The sequence below is a fragment of the Sciurus carolinensis genome, chromosome 13, assembly GCF_902686445.1.
Source record: "Sciurus carolinensis chromosome 13, mSciCar1.2, whole genome shotgun sequence".
NCBI classification, from domain to species: domain Eukaryota; kingdom Metazoa; phylum Chordata; class Mammalia; order Rodentia; family Sciuridae; genus Sciurus; species Sciurus carolinensis.
The window spans coordinates 70,579,057-70,604,210 of NC_062225.1; the positions used below are offsets into that span (position 1 = coordinate 70,579,057).

At 47.8% G+C, this 25,154-nt stretch overlaps 1 protein-coding gene across 1 annotated transcript; it reads right to left on the reverse strand.

Moving 5' to 3' along the window:
• Nucleotides 1-25,154, reverse strand: Lbh (LBH regulator of WNT signaling pathway). The gene is made up of 3 exons (XM_047523555.1): nucleotides 24,906-25,154; nucleotides 22,227-22,329; nucleotides 1-2,599 (listed from the first exon to the last, which is right to left on the reverse strand). The coding sequence occupies exons 1-3, from the start codon at nucleotides 24,929-24,931 to the stop codon at nucleotides 2,411-2,413; spliced, it is 318 nt and encodes a 105-aa protein (XP_047379511.1). The 5' UTR covers nucleotides 24,932-25,154; the 3' UTR covers nucleotides 1-2,410.

The window sequence follows — 25,154 nt, forward strand, 5'->3', positions numbered from 1 at the left end:
TGGAAAGCATTTTCAAACTTTATTTACAACTGTCACAGTGACAAAAAGTAGTTTGGAAAAAAAAAAAAATGCTAGTTTCTCCCTGAGCCTCAAAAAAGAACAGATAGAAGTTACAGGAGGTTCATCTCACAACAGGCGTTTTACTGAACTACTAGGATTTTTTTTTTTTTTTTCAATACGATCAGTTAGAAATACACACATATTACTTAAAAAAAGGAAAAAAAAAAAAAAAAAAAAAAAGAGGAGGCCAGACAGGAGCTCAGCCACTTGTCCATGAGCAGCTGGGTCCCCCCAGCAGGCTCAACTGCTGAGAGGCCTGACTTTAGCTGTCAGCCCCTGGCCTGCTCAGACCACACAGGGTCGTACAGAGCTGTCTAGTGACCAGTAAAAGGAATAAACCACCCCCATAAACATACATATACACAAAGTTGATTTGATACGCAGTTTACAAGCACGTTCCCATCACACAGCAAGACCGGGACAGAGGATCCAGGGTGGTGGATGAGAGAGAGGGAGACACGGATACACAGGAATTTAAAAGGCAAAACTCTCATCCACAAAGGGAGGTAAGAGAGGAAAAGGCTGCAAGGGGATGAGGGTAAGGGGGACAAGTCTCTGTAGCCAGAACAGAAGAGAGAAGCCCCTCGAAGCAGAGGCTGAGGGCCTCTCCCGCTTCTGCCGGAGCTGGAAGAAGTTATTGCCATTGGTGTGTGTATCACAGGCAGACGACAGAGGTAAGGGGGAGGGGCAGGGCGCGGGGGCGACCACTGGCTTCCCAGAACCGAACCCTGCCGGCTGCCCAGTCAGCAGCCCACCCCCATCCTCCCGCCCCGAGGTGCCTCAGAGCCACACTGACCTTGAGGTATTAAATACAGCTAGACACACAAGTCCAAAACCAGGGGTCAACCTGGACTGACCAGAGACCTGAGGGGACATTGTGGATGCCTTGGTAGGCCGAGTACAACCCAAGAAAGGTTCTGAGTCCACCTCTTGGCCGCACAGTCCTGCTCTGAAATCAAGATGGTGGAAGAGTCTGTCCTGCCACCTGCTGCTCCAGAAGGTTCTGAGCTACGATGAGAAGCTCTAAGTCCGGAGGCTGATTTCTTCTTGCAACCACTGCCCTTGCTGGAAACAGGTGGGAGGAGGACAGGGATGAAGAGCCATCTTCCACAGGGACACCGAGCTCTCCACCCCCATGCCTTCCTCCCAACTGCTTCCAGGAACTGCATGGGGAGAAGCAAGGATCTCAGGATAACTCTGACCTCAGCCTGGATCCCACTGCCATTCCTTGGGAGCCTTGGTACCCTGTGTAGTAAGCCAGGCTGTGTCCGTCCCTGGGACCTGCGTGAAAGCTCTCCCTCCACCAAGGAACACACTCTTCTTCTGCTCCCGCTAGAAAGCCAGGCTAAGGAGCGGCTGCTAGGTGGGCAGGCTGTAATCCACAGCCCTCGAGGATGGTGGGAGCAGAAGGAAGGGCCAGCTGGGAGCCCACCTGCTCTGCTGCCTCTGTGCCCCTACTCCATGGGACTCTGAGAGCCAGTCTTGGGAGGGGGCAGTGGAAGGAGGGGCCTTCTTGCCCAGGAATCAGCTTTGGGGTCTCCAGCAAGGGCAGGAAGTGCTCTGGTCACTCTGCAAACTGCTGGCAGGCAAGAAGGATCCACCGGGGAAGTAAAGCCCCAAAGCCCTGCCTCTCACAAACCTCCCGTCTCCTGGGCTCTGACAGCAAGCTGCAGCTGGGGTCAGAGTTCAGGGAAGGACAGGGTTCCTTTCCTGCACATCCTTCCAGCTGGCCCTGCAAGCAGCCCCTTTCTCCTGCTCTCTGTCCTCTCCTCTGTCATAGACCAGCACTCCTGAAGTAAAAGGGAAGGCTGGCAGTGGATGAGACGGAGCGTAGTGAGATGAAGACTTGGTTTTACTGATGCCCCAGCAGCTAGGGCAAATCTGCCGAGAACTTCCTGGGTGCAGTTCTCTGCTCAATGCTTTCTTAAAAAACCTATATTGTTCTCTGTTTGGTCTGGTGTTTGCTTTCTTACCCCAAAGTTTCCTTGCTGGCTTGCCCATCCCCCTCCCCCCCCCCCTGGATCCCCACAGTCTCTGGCTGCTGGAGTTCAGATACTGATCTCAGAAGCAGCACCCCTTCCCCACACCCTGCCCCCCCTCTTCTCTGCAGCTTCCTTTCTCAGAAGGCCTTGCAAGTTGTCAGAGGGCTCCACTGCTCAACAAATTTAAAAAAAAAAAAAAGGACAAGAAAAGAAAAGAAACCCAATTTGGTGATTTGCAGGTGCAAAACGGAAGCCTCGTTTGACATTTTCAAAACGATTGTGGCTCACTCTCTTCTTCCATCAGGATGGGAAAAACACAGTTCAGGAACAGATGCTGGCTGGCATGACCCACGGCACCTAGCGGGACCCTACTGCTCCTTGTTTTCTTCTGCTGTCTCTTCGCAGTTGTCTTGCTCATCCTCCTGAACCAAGAACTCCTCTGGGGGCCACCGGAGCTCCCCGCTCTCCACCTCCCCCTCAGTGGGTTCCACCACTATGGAGGGCAGGCGGTCCTTCAGTTTGCAGCAGCGGTCGAAGTCTGACGGGTCAGGGAAAATCTGAAATAAAAGCAGAGCAGGCACCTGGTCACATACATATTTGAAAAGAGAAATTCAGTTCCTTCCTTTCACACACACATGGCATGCTGAGCGCTGGCCGGCTGCCAGGGACTGAGCTATGATTCTGGGACACTGGGAGGGAAGGCTGGAGCCAGGGGAATACGTTTTGAGGGAAAGCACCCCTCAGCCAGACTTTGTTGTAGTCCTGAAGCTGAAAGTTTGGGTGCAGTGGCCCTGAATCACTGACTGAATTCTTTATTTCCAGATAAAAGAAATCATGTCACCTCAGTAAGCCATGTCTTTCTTGCAGCAAGTATTTTATACCTGCAGGCCAAAGTATGCAAGTACCCAAACATTAAGCTCCTGCCAGAATAGTTAGAGACACCCAGTAGAAGCAGGCTACTAAGTTCTTCACATGTATAATTTCAAACCAACACAGTTAAAATGGGTGACGCATGCTATCTTAAAGAATCCTAGACTTGGGCAATAAGTTGACAAAGACCATACAGCCTGGAAATGAATGATGCTCAAATCCAGGTCTGCTTGACACCCAAGCCGCAGAACTGCCCTGCCCTGCCCCTCAAGTAGATGGGTCTTGATCCCATTGCTACTGTCAAGTCAAAGCCAAATCCGGATGAAGGCAGGGGCCCCAGTCATAAGCCTGTTGGAAACAAAATCCAAGGCCCTGCCTTTTGCACCTGTGAACAACTCCTGGCTTCCCACCGGCTCTACACCTGGAAGAGTCCACTTCTCTTCCCAGAGTTCCATCAGCAAGACTCCACTGGTTCATGCCTACTGTGTGTCCTGCCCAGAACTGCAGAAACCCCAAACCAGGTTATAAAATCAAGGGGGGCCCGTCTGGCTCCGTGGATTCCCTTTGCACACACTGCCCTGTGACTACAGCTGACCCAATTCTTTGTCCAGCAGCTTAAGTATTTAATCCAATGGGCTGCTGGGTGGTTCAGAGCCCTCGGTGACACACCTGAGAGCTGGAGAGAGGAGTCGTGGGCAGGGGATCTGGGGCTCACTGAAGCACAGACACTTGGCACTTTCAAGATCATCTCCTCTCACCTCTCTATTTCATAGCTCAGGAAACCCAGGCCCAGAGGGGTCAGGAGATTCACTCAAGGTGACCCAGCTTGTTCATAGTAAAAGAACAAGTAGAATGGGGGGAGAACACGTTTGTAGAGATTCACGCAGGTTGCTCGGTCCTGCTGGATGGCCTGAGGTTGAAATACTCAAGCCCTCCCAGCTCCTGTGGTGCTCTGAGGGTGTCAGTCTTACTGTACCCCGACTCCAAGCAGTGCTTTCCCAGTCAAGTCACGCTCTGCCCATGTCACAGGCCACGTGGGGCTTCTGGGAATCATGGGCCTCAAGAAGCCTCTCCAATCCCTGCAGACCAGTGATTATTAACCATTTATCCAATAAAGGCCTATTGCTGGGGATTAAGACTTAAGCCAGCTGCACGGCCAGGCATCATTAAAGACTTAACAAGGCTCATAAAAAAGTATCGTAATAGCAGCCAGAAAGAAAACAAGCCAGAGGAGGGGCTGGGCCTGGGTGGGTTGAAGAAGGCCCAAGGAAGCTGACCCCCATTCTGGGCTTTTCCATCTGCCTGGCCAACCCGAAAGTTCCACCTTTGAACTGCACTGTGCACAGAAGATGGCAGCTGGGCAGGATCAGGTGGGCTATTTGGGCCCTTTGTCCCTTCTCCTGGGGAGCTGAGCCCCACGTGGGGATGAGGACACAGGCAACTTCCAAACATGGGCTCTGGGCATGAGCCAGGGCACCCAAATGAGTAGAAAGCACACAAAGTACTTTCAGACACCACCTTCCTGAGGACTCATGGCCACCCCCGGAGCAGCAAGACCCTAGGACTCAGGGTTGCACGGCAGAGCCAGGATTCCAGATTTGATCTGCTTTTTTTCTGTGTCTGGACCTTTTAGAAAATGAACTAGCATGCCACTAGGTCAACATCCCCATTTCCCAGAAGGAAAACTGACTGGGAAAGGTGAGCAGGGCTCTGGGTCTCTGCAGCTCAGTCAGGTTCTGGATGTCCCAGCCTGGTTCCAGGATGACTGGCCAGCAGGGCCCCAAAGAAGAGCTTCCCAGTCTGGACGCTTGTCCTAATCTTCCAGAAGCCGAGACAGAGCTGTGAGATATCAAGAGGAGATGGCTACCTGGCCCTGCATAGTGTCTCTGCCCTGTCCTCACCCTCTGACCCCAAGCCCAGGGCTGAACCTCCTGTGACATGACTAGGAGATGTGAAAACTCTATTCTAATTATGATCACCCAAGTCAAGGAAGAACAAAATGGACAAGTGTCAGGGCCGGGCCAGGCCAGCAGGAGCCAGAGGACTGTTCCGTGTGGAAAGCATGGGATTTCACTACAAGCTGCGACTAGGTGTTTTCCTAAAACATGGGGAAGGAAGGCTAAAGTAAACTTGATGATGATGGATGAGATTTGTGCTGAGCAGAATCTCAATGTTCACAATGATTCTAAGAAATATGAAGTGTTACAATCCCTATTTTATAGACAAGGAAACTCAAGAACACAGAGTATGTGACTTGCACAAGGTCACAACCCTAGAAGGTGGCAGTACTGGGACCCAAAGGTCTCCTTTTAAGAAGTGAAGTGACCTTCTCGTCTCACTATGCGGGTACAAGTTTTGGGCAAATACAGACTCCAAAATGCTTTGAGGACATTGGCAAAATCCAAATGGTAATGTCTTCTTTGGACCAGTTCCAATAGGACTACAGTAAGGATCCAATCTCCAGGCAAGAGGAGTAATACTAACACAGTAATTAAAATAACTCCAAACAATGCTTTTCATACCAAGAGCTCCACAATTAAGTCTTTTAAGTCCTTGGGGGAAGTCTGAGCATTGAACTTCTGATACTGCTTAGTTGCCAAAGACCTTGGCTCCCTGAATTGCTCAAAGCAGAAGCCATTAAAAATTTCGGTGGTGGGGGGTGGGCAAAGTTTGCTAAATATATTTTTGAATCACTGTAATAATTACTTTAATCCTTCCATCAGATTTTATTTTATTATCAGATTATACCAATTTGTGCCCCTCAAAGTTGCAGCTCGCTCCAAAAATAAACAGAAAGCACTCAGGACCAAACAGTGTTATGGTTTCCTTGCAAACAGACAGAAAGCCGTGCAAGGGTTGCTGAGTCTTTTTCCAGCACACTCTTATCTCTGACAGCTGCTTAAGAGGCTGACCCCAAAGAGGTCAACATTTTTCCACTAAGTCATGCTTTTTAATCATCTAGGCAGCAGAAAAATGAGAGGTTGCAATTGCAATTTGATGGGGTGGGGAAGGCAGTGGAAAAAAGAACTCCGAGTTGGACCTGCCAAGCACATGACAGGTAGGGCTGAGGCGGCAGGCCAGCCCGGCATGCTGCTTGCCTGCAGGAACTGGCAGGCAATGAAGAACTGCCCGTGTTCCAAAAAGAAACAGCTTCTGGTTAGACCTCCTAGCTCACAGTGCCCCTTTTATCTGGGATGCAGAAAAGAAAAAATAAAAAAAATCCTTCCTTCCCTCTGCAGCAAAGACTTGTCTCTAAAAGGGTTAGAAAGAAAGGTGGGGAGGCTCTAAGAAGCATTTCCCACATCATCCCTGCGCAGGGCAGGGTTAGAAGCATCTGCAGCTGTGATTTTCCCAGCCCTATACCTTCCTCCCCTTGCCAACACTTCCCTCTGTATTGCATTGGGCTTCCCAGGCCAATGGCTTGGATCTAAAGAATGGGCACCAGATTCTCTCTTTTTCAAATAGAACAAAGTTTTGTTAACTACACACACCAAGAACATCCAAGTCCTGCATGCCTGTGTCCTCCATGTGGGGGACAAGCATTCAACTCTGATGACTCTGAATTTCACAGGGGACCCCACTGCAGAGGCATCCTTTGCCAGGTGACCTGTGATCCCAATAGGTCCTGAATTTTGGGAACACAAACAGATTCGCTTGAAAGGTCAAGGAAGCTGCAGGACAATTTAGGAGGAAGAGGCGGCCTTTGAGACAGAGTTTGGATGCCAACATCCTGGCCTTCTTGGCTGCAGAGGTCTGCTGTCCAAAAGGATGCTCTCAGTAACGCGAGCATCCCTGCACTATTCTATACGGCAGCCACCAATCACGTGACTACTGAGCACTTGAAATGTGGCTAAAATGTTAAAATTTATGAACATAAATAAATTTATCTGTTGCTTATAAATATAATATAGACACATATTTAATAAAAATTTCAATCTATACCTGGGACTAGCAGCTACTGCACATGACAGAGGATTGGTCATGAGTACTACAAAAGCAGGACTGTCCTGGAAGACTCAGAAAGTTTGGTTAGCTGTCCAAGACAGGTGGCCCCAGAGCAGAGAACCGTGGGACTGGGGGCAAGTTCCTGAAGATGATTGCTTAGGCATAAAAATTGCTGGTGAGCCAGCTCCCATTTCATGTACAGAGGGGAACTGAAAGGCAATACCAGGGCTCCAAAGGCCCCAAATTTGGAGCCCTAGCTATCAACTGTCTGCCTTTAAGCCAGGTGACCTAAACCTGGCTGCCTCTGGGGTGGGGAGAGGAGAGAGATGTCTGGCATCTTGTGTGGAAAATGTGAGCGGTTCTGGATGGAGCCGCCCTCCCCTGAGTGTGCATCGCTCAGACTTCTTCTCTGACAAACAACCCGAGCTGGCCACAAAGAGGGCGGAGGACTCTGCAAAGAGAGGAGAGATGCTAATAGGGAAAGCAGACACCAGCAGGTGCAGGAGATGAAAGGTGCTTAACTGGACACAAAGGGCTAATTACCAGCTCTGCAAGCTGAGCCCTTGGCAGCGTGGGCCCCTGCTCCTCTTTGCAGGGAGGAACAGAGGAAAGAAAGGCCGGGGGCTGTTGGGGGTCGGGGGAGGGCAGAGGGCCTGAGAGAAACAGCTGGGCCAGCTCCCCAAGGCACTGTGCACAAAACCACACAGTAAACCTCCACCCTCTCTAGCTGCAGAGAGGAACAAAGACTCAGCTCCAAACCCACTCTGGAAAATCACCATTCCCACAGGCGGAGCGGGAGTCTGAAAGCTCTGGCCTTTGCCTTGCCCCTCTTCCTTATCGTCTCTGTGACCTTGGTCAAGTCAGGGTGACTTCTCTGAGCCTCAGTTGCCTCCTGAGTGAAATGAGGGAGTCACTTCCACAGCGGCACTGTGCTGGGTGTAGAGCCGCCCCCTTGCGCTCCTCACTTCCTCTATAAATTTGAATTAATACTACTTCTGATCTTATAGGGCTTTGGAGAGAATCAAATACAGGTATGTGTGAACATGCTCTGTAAACTCTAAATTCCTAATGCCAGTTCTCATTAGGTAAAGCTGGGGTCCTCAGGGACTGTTTAGCATGAGGGCCTGGAAAGCTGACAGCCGTAGCTTGGGACAGGAGCAAACCAGCAGCACTCTGGGCTTGTGCTTACGCAGCCCAGGCCAGGATCTTTGGAGAAATGACTGACTTCACTGCTTCCCTCCCTTCCACCCGTTTCCCTAGGGCAGGGATGGGGCCAGTTGGAATGGAAACCACTGCCTTGTCCAGACCCTGGCCTCTCAGTGGAAGGTTGGTAGCCAGAGGCCTTCCCGCTACAGGCCTCCCGTGGCCCACTCCAGGGACCTGCACCCCGGTAAGTCAGTTCCCTCCTGACCCCTAGCTTCCCGAAGTCTGGATTTCTTATTTTTCCTGGAGAACAACAATGGATTGGCCTTGTGTGTTTATTCCTTCCTAGGAGGGGCCGGTTTGTAACAATGGGCAGATCTCTCCCAGCATCCTGCTCTGCCAAGGAATGAATGAGCAGCAGCTAAGACCAATGAATAACACACCGCACACTTTGCCTCCTAATAATATGTGAAGGCAAGAAGTACTGTCTTTGACATGCTAAACTCCTGCTCTCTTATTAGCATTATGTTATTAGTATTGTGTTTTTCATCTTACTGACTTTTCAAAGTGGCATGGGACAGGTAGGAACAGAAATAATGGTGGCTCAGGAGCAGGGGGGTGGCTGAGGGGGTTCAGGGAAGGAAGAGCCTTCTCCAGCTCCACTCAGAGGCCACCCAGCTCACTGTCCATCTCTGAGACTCTCATTTTGCTCTAACTCTTCTCTGGACTGGGGCCATGGAATACCCACCTCACCCTAGCCTGCCATATCCTGGTGCCTCTAATCCTATAGGGCACTCGGACTGAGATTTGGACTCTATAACAAGGCTAGACCTCCTCCTTCCTTTGGATCAAAGATGCTTAAGCCTCTAGCCTTGAAACTTAAAAGAAAAGGAAATCCTTGGGATAAACACCATCTTTCATAAACATCTCTCAAACACACACCCATCCTGCAAGTCAGAAATTCCAAATTCCAATTAATTAACACTAATTGCTACTGATAATCCTGGGCCTAGAGAACTAATGAACTTTTGGAATGTTAGAAAATTTTCTCAAAGGTCTTTGGGGTAGTGAGAAAAGACCGCAGTTATGTGGCACGAATGATTTCAAATGCTTGTATCTCATATCATCCTCCGGGAGTCCTGTCAAAAGAACCCCCAGTCTTCTGGATCCCTCTCTGTCTTCTCTCAATGTTATTCAAATGTCCCATGATCACACCTCCTCTTTTAGAAAGCTCAAACTGACCTCGCTGCCATTTCCACTAGCACCTTATTCTTTGTTTTGGGGACAAAGAAGCTTGACTATTTAGCTGGCCCCATAGACTTCCCATCCTTGCCTGAGCTCCCTTCCTAACCCCTACCACATGGCTTCCAAACCCACCCCAGAATAGAAACAACTCTTTCAAGTCTCTGAGGACTTCCTTGCAGCCCTGTCCCATGACCTTTGCTCAGCTTTCAGTCATTTCTGCAGCACACTGCCAGGCCAATTCACCTTGTCCCCAAAGTGAGGTCATCAGTCAATCACACATCTTTTGTCCAGTTTAAAAACTGTTTCTCCCCCTCAAACAAAAACTGCCTGATAGTAATTCCTCTCAAAGACACCTGGAGATTTAGTTAACCACAGCACAGCACCGACACAGACAACTGAAGTAAACAGGGCCACATCCTAGAGGGACACCCATCTCTTCAGCTGATGGTCCTACTATGCTCTCATCAGATGGATTCTATTTGGGCTAGAGAAGAGGTTCTCAAAGCTCAACTCTCCCAAGATCCTTTCAGGGAGGTGCACAGGGAGTTAAAATATTTTCAGAATAATACCAAGATGATATTCCTCTTTCACTGTGTTGACACTTGCGTTGATGGTATAATAAGTAATAGTGAGCGAAACCTCTGGCACCTTCCCAAGGATTAATGCAGTGGCTTCAAATTGTACTTGTTGTCACTGTATTGTTCATCACCTCATACTGACAATGAAGACAAAGACCAAACATCCAAAACCAAAAACAAAACCTTAATGTTGGTGATGAAGCAGTAAAAACAAATTTTTATTAAATATGCACTATTAAATAAATGTTGTTTTAATATTTTGAGAGATGAAATGGAAAGTCAAAATAAAGTACTTCTGCTGCTTACCAAGATACAATGTCGTCTCCAGAGAAAGCTTGATTGAGTTGCTAGCTGAACTAGCCACACTGACCAACAAACTATGGTTACTTCAACTTGGGTACTGGATAGATAATATGTTTTTAAAAAATGAAGAAAGTGAGTCTGTCACATCGAGGAAAATGACTATTAGTGTTTGTCACCAATGATCAAAATAGAGTTTTTGAGTGAAAATGAGAATTCTGGAAAACTTGTATCAGTCCCCATGAGCTTGATAGCTTCCTAATACTTGGAGGCTTTCTGATGAGACTGATAGAGATATTAACAAATTGATAATTTGCTACTGTGTAATGAACATGTCAACATTGGGAAGCTCTGTATAACTCAGTGAATCTACATTTTCCAAATGCTCAATGCATCACACTACAAAACCCAAAGAGTAGAGGGTAAAAGAGTCACTTCAAATGCAAGAGAGATGAATGCATTTTAATGTAAGTAGAAAAAGTTCACTGATAAGATTTCTGATGTCACATGATGTTTAAGAAAGTACCAGTTTTAAGTTTTGGTAAAATATTTTAAAATTTTTTGAAAAGATTATGAAGATATTTCTTCATTTTCTAACTAGATATTCTGCATAATTCAGATTTTCATTTACTTCAACCAACATGTATTGCAATGGATTGACTCATGGGAAGCACACACGAGAATCTAGCCATCTTCTATTAAAACCAAACACAAAAGAGACTCTCAAAAATGTAAACAATGCTTCTCTTCTCACTGAACTTTTTCTTTTTGGAAAAATATATTTTTATGAAAAATTGTTATTTATATTAACATAATGGTTTCATTGTTATTCTAAGTAATATATAAAAACTGAAAAATTCTGTTTGGATTTATAAAAGAGTAAATATCAAGACATACTCCATCATAAACAAAAGCTCCTTGGGAGATCATAAATAATTTTTAAGAGTATAAAAGGGATGGAGACCAAAAATTTGAGAACTGTGGTGTAGAGGGACAAAAAATGCCATCTGGAAACAACCCTGCAAGCCAAGACGTGGAAAGACGACATATATTTTAAAACTGGAAAAGACTTGAAGGGGCCATTAACTATGGCCTCAAGGATCTAAAAGGCTGATATAAGGGAGAGAGTGCACATCGATCCCCTGTGAACCTCTAACAGCAGGATGGAGGATTTCACCTCATTATTCAACTTTCTAACACAAACAGTAAAGATTAGAGGGGCAATTAAGATCCACAGAAGTGACGTGAGTGGCCTGAGACGGCACAGATAGCAGTGAAGCCAAGATCAGAACCCAGTCTCAGATTGTTGGTCCATAATCCCTCTGAGCTGAGGGATTCTGATCTCTGTGTTCCTGGCAATTTCTGAAGAACCCCTGGGTGACCCGATGCCACACTACCATAGAGGATGTTCCATGTCAACACCACCAGTCCAGTCTCCAGGCGGCCCTCGCACCCTGAAAATCAGCAGTCCTGACTCCAAGGGGAACAGAGACACCCAGGGATCCAAATGTTTTGTTTGCGTACCCAAGAATTTTGAACAACTGGGGCCAGGGTTGTGGCTCAGTGGTAGAGCGCTTGCCTGGCACCTGTGAGGCACTGGATTTGATCCTCAGCACCACATAAAAATATTAAAAAAATAAAGACATTAAAAAAAAAGAATTTTGAACAATTGTATCTCCTTTCACATGTTCTAAAACTCCTGACATAATTAGCACTTGAAAATAAAGCATGTATACCACTCTTTCTTGTCAATGTACTCACTGGGTTATAAATTTTACAGCAGTTTGATATCAGTCATCGCCTACTGGAAACTCCTGACCAAGCTCTTAAGTCAAATCTTACCGTATGCCTTTCTCTACTTGAATCTATATTTCCATTCCACTTCTCCACAGATGTTTTTCTTCATGTATTTTTATGTTTGCAAGCGTTTAGCCATTAGCTTTTCATACTTCTTAGCAATAAAAAAGTAAACTTATGTATGTAAATGGACATGATAAAAATGTTCTGTGAACTTAAGTTTTTGTTCATTAAAAAATAATCTGGATTGGCTTACAGCAGCTATTAGTATCTAACTGACTCATGAATGTATCACAATTACTAAACACAAAAGTAATTTTAATTGCTTTGGTACTGGGGATTGAAAACAGAGGTGCTTTACCACTGAGCTATATCCCCAGCCCTTTTTATTTTTTTTATTTTGAGACAGGGTCTTACTAAGTTGCTGAAGCTGGCCTTGATATCCTCCTACCTCAGCCTCCCAAGTCACTGGGATTACAGGCATGTGCTACCATGTTAGGTCATAAAGGTCAATTTTTATTGTATTGCTTTCTTACTGTGAAGGAGGGGTGGGACTGATAGGGTTACTTGGACAGTGCATTTTGAATGGTCCATGTGTTCAAAGCCCCTAAAGTTTCTATCCTGGGGAAGGCAACTTGAAAGAATTCAAGAGGGTGGGTGGCAAGGACGATCTCGACAGAGAGGTAGGAAAGGGAACCTGGTGAGACCTGTCTTCAGGAACTGCAATTTGAGAAAAGCCACCAAAGGAAGTTAAAGGTGTAGACATGGATTTCCTGAAAATGCTTCCTGCTGTCATGTCCCCTGGAAAGTGTCTATGAAGCCCTGGGCAGCTGCCTTCCTGTTTGAACACTTCCTTAAAATGTGGAGTATATACACAGACACATTATTAAGAAGTCATTTGGCATGAAAGTCTCCAATACTACAGTGCCAAGGAACAGCCAGGAAGGATTCTGGTACTTCCACTGCCACATCTGAGGGGGCAAATGACCAAAGAAAGACAGAAATCGTTAATTTAATATTAGCTGTCTTTATGAATGTTCCTAAGGGGAAACATTGAACTTTTAAAGAAAACAAATTCCTTCATGATAACAAGTCATGTCCCCTAAAAGAACTGTGCTGGGGAATTTTGCACAAAAACAGCACCTTCATCCATCCTGTTCAATTTACATGCCTGTTAGGTTTCTTCTTGTTTAAAATATATTTGCTTAAAAATCAAACTCTATCACTGCATAAGTGGAAAATTAATATTGGGGGTCATAAGTAGTTCTCATTAAAGGTACTAACATTTTTAAAGTTGTCTGTGTAACACCTAAATTAACTTTGTAAACCATCAGGAGCATGTGGACCCTACTGGGACACTGGCTGGGGCTGTTTACAGGCTTCAAAGCACCTGCAGATTCACAGGCTTATCAGGTAGAAGGCCCTTGGATGGGGCACAAGATATTCTTTATGTTTGGTTCTACTTCTAAGAGGCCAGCTCAGTCCTAACACCAGGGAAGCATTATTTTTCAACAATGAACATTCCATGAACCAGTTCTGGAGTCCCCAGGATACCAAAATGCATCTGGCCAAATTTCGGGGATCTTCAGACTAAAGCAATTTCACTGGTCTCTTCACAGTTACAAGGTACTTCAATGGCAAAGAAAAATAGAGACTCATACACATTTGGAATCCAGAGTACATCAATGTACCTGTTGTGTGTCAAGACTACCAACACTAGCAGCTGGGCAGTGTTGCACGCCTGTAATCCCAGCAACCTGGGAGGTTGAGGCAGGAGGATGGCGAGTTCAAAGCCAGTCTCAGCAAGTTAGCGAGCCCCTAAGCAACTTAGTGAAACTCTGTCTCAAAATTTAAAATATATAAAAAGGACTGGGGATGTGGCTCAGTGAATAAGCACCCTGGGTTCAATCCCCAGTACCCACCCCCCAAAAAAAGAATAACGATTTTGCTGGTTAAATGGTGCTTAAACATAATCAAATTATCATCATCATGCTTGAAATAATTAACAAACCACAGGAAGATGTGTGACATCCCCTAAACACGCTAAAATACCCAAACCACTTTCTGACTCTGCCCACAAAGCTTCTTCACAACCCACCCCATCTCATTGGATGTTATATCCTGTGATGCTACTTGCTAGAACTTTCAACGTTGGGAGCATAATAAACTCTTTTATTTATGTTTTCTGTTTTTTAAAGAAATGTAAAATCAAAAGCCTAAATGATGCTGAATCTCTTTAAATCAATAATTCTACTTCCAGGAATTTATTCCAAGGAAATGAATCAGACCCGTGCAGAGATTTATGTAAAATAATGTTTGGAATAGCATTCTTTGTAAGAACAAAATATGCCACAACTTAAATATTCAAGAGCAAGAAGCGGTACATAACAAAATACTACTTTACGTTACAAAGAAAACCAAATGACAAGAACATAGTCACAATATTATGTTAAATGACAAAAGGACTCACTATAGCATATATGCTATTATCTCAATTTTATTTTTAAAAAATATAAGCACACAGAAAACAGTTGAAAACAAACTTGCCAGACTGTTTCAGTGACAGGAATGTGGGGTTTTCTTTTTCTTTTTCTTTTCTTTTCTTTTTTCCCTTTGGTACGAGGGTTTATTAAACCTGGGGCACTTTACCACTGAGCCACATCCTTAGCCCTTTTTATTTTTTATTTTGAGACAGGGTCTTGCTGAGTTGCTGAGGTTGGCCTTGAAATTCCAATCCTTCTGCCTCAGCCTCCCAAGTTACTGGGATTACAGACATGTGCCACCACACCCAGCTAAATATCACCTTTTAATGATAATGTGCACTCACAAACTCACATTTTTACCTTTGGACTAAGACTATTCTAAGGAAGTAGTATAAATTATGCACAGGTTGGTTCATCAAGTTATATGTAAATTATCATATTAATTGTGAGGAAATAATATGACCTAAAAAATTTCAACAATGGAAAATAATGAAACAGTCTTATAACTTTATGTATATATTAAAAATGATAGCTTTGGAGTTTTTGTTTTGTTTTGTTTTTGCAGTGCTGGGGAATAGGCACAGAGCTCAATGGAGCACTTGCCTATTGCTCCATTGAGCTCTATGCCCAGTTCATCTTTGGAGTATTTTGAAGGTTAAGTTGTAATGACATGATGTTGGTGATAGATGCTGTTATGTTAAGACTACAGAACTGAACAATGTAAGATTTTGGCTATATAGAGTTCTAAGTGCATCAGAAAAGGAAGGCAAAAGATGCTCACGTGCTCCCAACTGTGATTTACACATGGTAATTGGAAAACAAAAAGTTTAATGAAGAAAATTAAAACTTCATAATGGGCCTAAAAATCTGAAAGCATAAAAATAATACAATATACACTTTATCCAGAATGATATGAAATTAATAACAAAGAGGGAAAGAAAAGGAAAACATTTCCTATAACCACAGCACTCTAATCTTTAACAATCACTACTATATTAACATTCTGCCTTCCAGCAGAGAGAGAGAGAGAGAGAGAGAAAGAGAGAGAGAGAGAGAGAGAGAGAGAGAGAGAGTGTGTGTGTGTGTGTGTGTGTGTAGTGCACAGTGTTCACAGGCGGTGGGCTCTGTCCACAGGGATCATGCTGGACATTGCTTTAAGCTCCAAAGTAAAGACAAAAAATGAATCCAAGCCATATTCACAATTCTGTCTGGAAACTACCTCAAGTCAAGCCAGGAGAAAGTCAGGTCCAGAGACCAACCATCTCTGGAATTAAGTTGTGATACCCTCTTTGCTGGGATCCATTCTACTTTATGTGAGAGATGCAAAACCGTTCTTCCTATTGGCTCCAATAAAATTTCTGGCCAAGAAATAAGTAGTCAATGCTGAGCTAAATGTTTGGGAGCCTGTTCTATACAGTTCACTTAAGATGACCTATCCACAGAGCAAAGTAACTAAACCCAGAGGGGAGAGGGCCAAGGGAGCTCCCATACTTCCCAGTGCTGACTTGACAACGGTTGGGAGAAACTTGATGCAAATTGTTTTCAAGATGGATCTGTGTAATAAGGAACCACTGCCAAGTCAAGGGGAGGTAGTTGGCACAAGATTTGATTTGCTGATACAGAATCCTTCCTAAAGTGGGAAGGGCAGATGGTGAGGTGAGAGGCAGGGAGAGGTGATGCTGTGGCTACTAGACTGGAAAGAAGGGAGCCCCAGCGAGTCTGGGCCCTGGGTGAATGAAGGGCCTGTCTTCATATTCTCTGAGGATTATTTCAGGACTCAGGCCTGAAAGATCATTTTAGGACATTCGCTAGACACCTAGGAATAGCTCTTGGCTTCAGTCACAAGATTCACCACCCAAACTCATCCCTTTCCTCATGGTACAAGCCTCCTTTCTATCCAACGTGGGGGACTGAGGCAACTCAGAAGATGCTGACCCTATAAAAATCTACACCATGAGATTGCCAACGCACAGGCACGGTTCTCAGAACAGGAAAGGTAGAGAAGGGCCCAATCCATCGTTCAGTGCTCATGGCCGGTACTGGAGGAACAAAGAGCAGTCTAAGACTTGGCCCCAGGCTCTGCAACGTGATCAACACCCAACCACCTTGAGCTGGAGGCAGCAGGGCCAACACAGGACCTTTGAGAGGAGGCTGTATGGATCTAGTGTGCAGCCAGCTGCTGGGCAGTGAAGGAGACTTGTTCTCTCCCTGGCTGGGCACAGACCCACTGTTGTGCCCACAGGGGTAGGAGGAGAGGGAGACTTCTCCCATGGCAATAACTTCAGCCCTCTGTGGCCCTGATCTGGGGGCCTTCGACGACAGCGAATGGGACAACTGTGTCCAGGCTTTGAGTGCAGGAGGAAAGTGCTGGATCCTCAGCAAAGTGGACTTGCTATGAACAAGGCAGGCAATGGCTCAGAAGGACGCGTGTGTGCAGAGGCAGCCCAGTGCCTCTCAGAGAAATGAGCTCCTTGTGCTTCTAAATCCAGCGTCCTGAGCTGCCTCTCGTACATCACATTGCTGTGATTTTTACCCAGGAGAGTGGTGGAGGGAGTCAGGATGGAGAAAGAAAACTTGCTACGATTCCAGTAACATGTCGTGTCTGTGGCTGGCTGTCTCCTGCCAAGTGTTTTGGAATTTTAGCTTTATGTCTCTCCAGGGACTACTGAGCCTTTTTAAAGTCTGATGTTGTGAAAGATGGTTTCCTGGTGACCATGGGACTTGTGTGCAGTCGCTCAGCAGGGCCTCCTGAGCTCTGGGGGAACGTGTGGGGGTAACCAATGAGACAAGGGATCTGGGGGGGAGGATACAAATGGAGCTGATAAGTTATGCCCAGAGCAACGTACATGCAGGGACTTGAGGGGAGAGCCGTATGATGCTGAGCAGGAACCTTCCTGAGGCCCCAACCGGAAGTCAGAGAAGCTAAGCCCAGTCCTTAGGCAGATACACACATCCAGACACCCATCCCACCCTGATGGGAGCGGCACAGTGAGCCAGGCTCAGGACATTCATGAAGATGGCTCACGTAGGGTGCATGAGGAGGTCCGGAAATGCTGCCCGTTCAGTGCTGTCCCGCAGCAGAGAGGAGTCACTGCTCCTGATGAAGAGTGAGGAGGCAGAGAGAGCAGCTGACTGTGAACGAGCCTCCGAGACAGAAGGGGCCGCAAGAACCTGACCTGGGGGAGCCGATTCCCAGCCCCCATGAGCCCTCCCCTCCCCTGGATCACCCCGCTCCTGCCCTGAGAGATGAAGGGGAAGATGGAGAAGCTCTCTGCTCAGTAGATCAAAAGGAACACACAGGGCACAAGAGCAGCACATTCTGTGAAGAAATCGCTCCTTCTGGTTTGAGGGCAGCATCCCTTACCGCCCTAAGAAGGAGAGTCTGCTGCCTGCCTGGCAGAGGATGTCAACTAGCAGGCGTACGTGACCGAGAGCAAAGGCAGGTGGAATACCAAGGCAGCCAGTCAGGGGCGTGCATGGGTTAGAAAGGGATTTACAGAGTCCCAGGAAGGATACTGATATCAGATTTTGTTCAGGATGCTTTAGAAAAGACAGTTTTAAATGAAAACCAAGAAGCCACAGTTATGTCTTGACCTCGACATGCGCAGTAAGACTGTGGAGACCTCCACGCACTGAGCTCAGGGGACAGCAAGACCAGAATCCCAGTGCCCCTTAAGTTTCAGCAACATAAGAGCCCAGAAACTCCCCCAGGATGCTTCCCTGTACAGAGCCCAGGCCAACTCAAGCCTGGTGTAGGAGACCCAGTCAGAGATCCCCAAGCACCACAAGCCTAGAGTCCTGGAGCCACAGAAGGAGCAGGCTTCCCCAAGCAGCTCTGACTTGCTTTGCTGGACAGGAGACATTCCTGTCCCACAGGTTGGTGACCCAGGGCCCACAGACAGTGTGGGCAGGGAGCTACAGTCTTTGGGGTCATAAATGTCCTCATGGAGACCTCCCATTCAATTCTGAGAGTCAGATGTCATCAACAGCCTGCTCAAAATGTACTCAGACTTTCTAGTAACTATTTACTCACCCAACCTGTGGGGTGTCATAATTCATGCCAAATAAATGTGCAGACATGAATTTCACTTGATGTGATATCCAAATGGCACCAGCTCACATCAAAAGACAAAGATGGGGCTAACCTGAATCTTTTAGGGGATTAAAAAGTGTATTCAAGTGGACCCCTTACAGGCATGGACCTGAGCAGGTCCTCTGGAGGCTAGGAAAGAGGTGAAAGTGGCCAGTTTCTGAATCAAGAGGCTTGCTCATCATCCACTTAGCAACTGCCCTGTGAAGGCACCGAGCCAGTAGGTACCCGGGGCGGGGGGCAGGGTACAAAGGTGATAGTAAGTCATCCACTGCCATCAAGGACCAAGGCAAGGGGAAGAAGGCAGGACCCATATCCTCAAAGCCCAGCACAACATCACTGCAAAGTACAAAATGCCACCAGCACTGAAAGAAAGGTCACATCCCATACAGAGAAATCAGGAAAGCTTCATTCTCAATAGGCCTGAAAGGTGGGGGAATGACTGACAGAGTCCAACAGGCCATTTATATTTGATGACCTTGCTTCAAGGTCAAACCACAAGCCTGAGATTCTATTTCATCTGCCAAGTTGGGGCTGATGTCTCTTTCCCACTCTCAGTTCCTTGGAAAAGCAGGTCTCCATAAAAGCCACATACTATTATTATCTTCAGGAGGAAAGCCAAGAGCAGAGTCCTGAGATTCCCACTCCCAGCTCTGAACCAGCCCAAGCATGCACAGTGACCAGCTCCAGCCAAGAGCCAGCCCAGCCAATCCCCAGAGCTCTGGTGGGAAAGCTTTTAATTGGATAGCACTAATTTGAGTGGGCCCAGAGAAATCTGTCACTTGAGAATCGTCAGACAAGCTCATGACCATGTCCCACACTTGAGATATACAGGGGTGAGCCAAAGGTGTTACATGAGAGATGGTGTTGCCTCCTGAAAGCCCTCGTTTTCTTTCAAAGCCTGGCCCTACTCTGATTCCCCTCTTTCAGACCTTCTTAGATTCTGTCAGTCAGATTTGATCATTGCTGCCCATACCTGGGTTGACCAAAGTCTCTATACGGCCCTTATCTAGAATGACCAGGTTGCCTGTGTTCCAGATGTTTATGTACATGCTGGTTTCCCACACAAGCCCTGGACGCTGTGTACAGTACCCAGTACAGCAGACTTGCCCTATATATGGTACTTGGTCAAACACTATCATCTCTCCCCATTCTCTTCATTGGGCAACCAAGAGCCCTTTCTGAAATCCTTTTGTGACAAGAGTGCTCTGAAGTTCCAGGTAAGATATTTTGGCACTGGATAGTAGTACCCCACCCGAAGAACAGGGACAAATTTCCTAGAGGCTGTGAGAAGCAGGCTCTTGGTCCAGTACCACAAGGAAAGACTAGAGTATCTTTTTCTTAGACAGTATGGAGGTATCTCAGGAGCGCAGAGGTGACTTTATTTCCCTTCAGTCATTGCAGCCCAGGTAAGCCTTCCTTGATCATCACCTGCACCAACCCTCTGCTGCAGAAGGGCTTGGCAGACTTGAAGGGCTGAGGAAACTGACCTGTAGTCCCCGGCCCTTTATCCTGGGACTTCTTTAAGGGACAGTGTAAAAAACACACATGCAAGAATTACCAATGGCTGTGTCTGGAAAGGTTCTGTGATGGAAATCTAAAACCCTGAACTAAAAGAAAACCTCACCTGAAACCACAAAAAGATTCAGTCTGACTCAGAGGCTTGGAAACTGGTATCCAAAAACACCCTAGCTGTTGGGTCAGGAAACTTCTCCACCTCCTGCTAGACCGTGGGGCAAGCAAGTGCCTTCCTCAGACCCACTCTGGGGGAAGAGGGTTTAAACCGGCCCAGGAAAGAGCCCTCTCAGCCCGACTAAAGGAATCCTCATTAAAAGCCTGCAGGAGGGACCTGACTCTATTGACACAAAACAAAGGGGCCTCCTTGAGCCTCCCAAGGGAATCTGAGCTATGCTCCCAACCTGAGCTTTCATCCTGGCTCTTTGATCACTCTCCCCGCCTCTGTCTGCACCCACCCTGACTTTCTATTTGTTTCTTTCTTTACAAAATAAATGCCCTTGGAATAGCTCTAAGGATGACCAGTCAGAGTGAGTCTAGACTCCAGCCAGAACCAACCCAAGGTGGAGGCATGGCATGGATCAGAAGAGCAAAGCTCTGGGGTTGGAGAGAGCCATGTCCCCAACTCAGCCAGGGGCTGTGTCCTCTGTGAAGCAGGGTGAGAACTCCCTCCTCTGAGCTGCGGCAGAGCAAGGCAATGTGTGGAGAAGGCTTGGCCACAGGGGGTATGCAGTTCATTCCTGCAGCTTGGCTTCTCACCCCCCATTGGTCTTCCCTGGACCAGACACTCCTCTATACACTCCCCTGGCCTCGGAGTCTTCCCTTACAAACAGAACTCCTCCCTCCCCCAAATTTAGCAACCTAGGAACTCTCCTTGACAATCCAGACTCAATTTGCCCCAGAGGTAACAAGTGCTCTGTCACCACCCAGGTAAGAGTCCTGGGGCCAAGAGAGTGAAGGTGTCACTTTGGTTCCTGTGTGCATTTTGGATCCACCAGACAGGATGATCTCTAAGCCCTTTAGTTTCCAGCACCAACATCCCTGAGATAGCTTCAACTCTAACCAGTTCCAACATTAATTCTGTGGGCTGGTTAATCATCAGTCTGAAGACACACACAAAGTGTGACAGAGCTCTTCACCCACCAGACGCTCCCTCCCAGGCACATTTCTACTGCCCAAGGCCTAGCCAGGAAAGGAAGTTCTGGTCTGAGCTTCCACCCGTGCTGAATGGGCAAGTTCACAGAGCCAGGATGGCTAATCGGAAACAGTGGCTAATGTCTGCTGGACCCTCTGTGTTCCAGGCACTATGAAGGCCTTAAGCCCATCCTCTTACCATGCTGACTTTATCACAATAATCCTATGAGGTGAAGACTATTGTTACCCCATTTTACAGATGAAGGAATTAAGGTTTCCTGGCATTAGGAGACTGTCCTAAGGTCACACAGCTCTTATAGGTGGCTTTGGGGCACAAAACCAAATCTGCTTCTGTTGGGAACAGACAGATGAGGATGGTGGGAACAAGAAGTTAAGAGAATAATCTTATCAAATGGGCACACTGCACTGACCCCCCAACATGCTTTCTTTTCCAAGAAGCAATTTACTGCAGCCCTGCCCAGCCGTAGTGGAAAGGCTATGGCACATTCCTCAGCAAACTACCTGTTAACTTCGGGAGAAACGCAGGCCCCAGGTAATGTTGGCGAGAGGTACTCAGGAGATTTCTGTGGCCAGATCCTGAAACTCTGGGAGATAAGGGTAGTTCCTCCTAACCATAAAATATGTAAGAATGCGTGGTTAAGAATCCAATTAGAACCAGTCAGCATGGGCCAAGGTGACTTAGAGCTGCCATGACAGTGGGGACTTGAAAGTCTGATGTCACCCTGCTATCAAGTCAGAGTCAAGAGGTGGGCTGGGTGGGATGCTCTGGAAACTTCTCTGGAATCCCCAACTGGGTGCAGGAGAGGCACATTATCCTTCTCTTCTCTGACAGAACCCACTCTCTCCCTTGAGAATGTCCCTTTCCCCTTTCCTACCCCTTCAGTAAAGTCATTCCTGTTTCTCTAAGCAACATGTCTAAAATCTTTCCGACTTGATTGCAAGAGTCAGAGTTTGAAAAGGGGGTCTTGGTGCTGTCTCAGTTTCTCAGAAGGTCCCAGTTCTGTAACACTTCCAGACCCAGCAAAAGCCACCATACTCTAAGCAATCAGAGTATTTAACTCACCTGATAGGAAAGGCCATCTTTCCGGGGGTTGAGGCCAATCTCCTCCATGGATGGGGTGCTCATCATCACCTCAGTCATCTCGGCTGAACTCAGATAGTCAGGGCTGCCAAGAAATCCAACAGTCAACAAATGCATGCATTTTCCTCCCCTGAGCCTTCACTGCCCTGAGAAGAGGGGCCTCTCTGGAAGCAGGATGAGAGGTGCTCAGAACAACGCTTGCACCAAAACAAGCTCACATCTCGAGGAAGCACCTTCCAAACCCATAGCACCAGGGCCCTCGCCTGGCCCACCAGCCCACCAAGGCCCCATATGCGAACCTCCTCCTTCCGCTTCTCCTGAATGCTATCGTCCCCTCTGACACAGGGCAACGCTGGATTTTTCTTTAAATGACAGAACTAGAATAAACCACAACAGTAGTTGGCTGAGTCCATGTGTCCATATTAAAACCAACTCAGCCAGGTCTTTCCTCCACCCCTCCACCTAAAAACAAAAGTAATCCTTGTGTGAATTTTCAAAGGGGAACTGCGTGTTATTATTACATAATAACAATAATAGGGCAGCCTCAGGGAGACAAAGTCCAATCCTGCTGCCTCCTAAATGTCTCTGTCTGTCTAGTGCTCCTTTTGGCAAAATGTCCCACTTAAACCCCAAGGGGTCAGCTTTTCTGCAAGCTTCACATCTGCCATCCAACCCCCTTCTCTAGCCCCAGCGGCAGCAGCTGCAAGCTCGCAGCTTGAAAAACATCCCCTGGATTAAAAAGCCTTAAGGATACTGGGACTCTGATTGCAAAGGAAATTTCCAGAGGGGCCAAGCTGGCCCACCAATGGCAGACATGTGAAAGTGCTTTGTACTCTCTAAGCAGGATACAAATGTTCCATTATCCTTGCACAAGCTATGGACACACACAGGGTCCTGTATGCATAATGCCAAACGCACATACCAAATCCAGGTACCTGCTACAAAATACCTAGTTTTTTCACCATTATGTCTGTGCACATGGTTAAAAAAAAATACAAGTGAGGCATGCTTTTGAGATTATTTCTAAGCAGACTCCTCTTCATTTTTTAGTTACTACAGTAGAAATGACATTGGTTTTGGAAACAGAAGCAATAGGTTCTAGTCTAGGCTCTGCTGCTCAGGAGCCAGTGATTCTGAACAAGTCTATAACCTCTGAGCCACAGGTGCCCTGTTTGTTACTAAGATGCTAATAATGAACTTCTTATGGTTATGTTAAGGGCTAAGGTATGGGGAAAACTGTCACAGACTATGAAGGGCTAATCAATAAAATAACGCTGAACTTTAATTTTTCAGGAGCTAATATCCCTGAGGGGCCTTAACACCCACCTTGCAAAATTTTGACCAGTCAGAGTCACAAAGCCTCCACCAGCCTTCAAAGTCTCACCCATAAGGCACCTGGCTACTCTGCACACCACCACGGGAGGGAGGGGTGGGATGTCCAGAAGAGAGGGGTATACAAGCCTCTGGGGTGGGAGGATTTTTGCTTTGTTCTGAGAGTTCAGTCCCCTCTCTAAACACAGGCAGGCTGGGATGGGGGAGGGGAAACTAAGGGAAGACGGTGGGCTTGGGGGCAAGTTTAGATTCAAAGGCTAGAACCTCCAGAGGCAAGTCCCTCCCGGATCCTGGAAAGGCTGCCGCCGATCCCCCCAAAAAGTGGACTAGAGAAGCACTCGCCAGGATCTTCGCCTGGTGTCGGGGTGCTGTCTTCGCTCCGGGCTGTGGCGCGGGCCCAAAAAGTTGAAGTGAGAAGCATGAACTTTCCGGTTCCTGGGCTCGGCTGCGCCTGGACTAGGACTGCGCCTAGACTGGAGCCCGCTTTCCCCTGGCTGGGGTCTGTCCCTAACCCAGGCCGGGCTCCGCACGCCCGCCCCTGAAAGAGCGTTCCGGGGCCACCCGCACTCGCCCCTACCCCCACCCCGGTCACTCCTCCACTATGCTCAGCTCAGGAAGGAAGAAGCAGCCGGCGCGCACTTCCCAGCAACCAGGGGCCTCTCTCTGCATCCTTCCTATCCCCTATGCCCCGCCAGAGGCCAACCTCTGCCGCCCCCAGCCCAGCCCAGGCTCCTTCCAGTTCTGCACCGCGAGGGAGACGGCTCACTGGAAGGCGCGTCGGGTTTTAGGGACAACGCAGAGGGCAGGGGTCGAGGAGGGTGCAGCGTGTGCCCTGCTGCTTGTGGCTTACGTGTGGGGAGAGCGTCTCCCCTCCCCGGAGCTCTGCAAATGCCGCGGCTGCACCAGCTCAGCCCCGCTGCAGCCGGCCTGGCCGCCGAGACTTGCATGCAAACAAAAAGAACAAGGGGAGGGGCCCGGGGACAGAAGAGCCCCCTGCGCCAGGCTGGGCGCGCGCCGCCTGCACACTCCGCATAGGGGGCTCCATCACCCGGGTTTCGCCGGAACCCCAGGCTCCCCCCACCCGCCACCACCACATACACACCCTCCGGCCACTTATTGAAGGTTCCGAGTTCACTTCCTTTGTCTGGATGCTCTCAGCACCACCTCCCCCCACCCCCACCTTTGCAACCTTGACGCTGACTCCTTCAGGGGCTCGCGGCGGCGGGTTAGCGCTAGGCGCTAGTGTCACCGGAGCCCGCACGAGCGGGTGCCGGGGCCCCAGAGCCTCCGTCGCGAGACCGGCGCCCGCCGCAGGCGCAGGATACTCACCAGTGAATGGGGAAATATACAGACATGAAGTCCTAGGGAAGGCTGACCCACGCCCTTGTGATTTAAAAATGGTCACTGCTTCCCAAGTGAGGATGACACGGGGCACAAACGCGAGCGGCGGGAGACCTAGCGCCGGCACGGGGCGTTCGCCGGTCCGTCTTTCCCAGACAGCCCGGCTGCCAGTGGCGTCGGCGGTGCAGACCGAACGCCCTGCTCTCCACCGAGCTCCAGCCCACAAAGAGCCGGGGA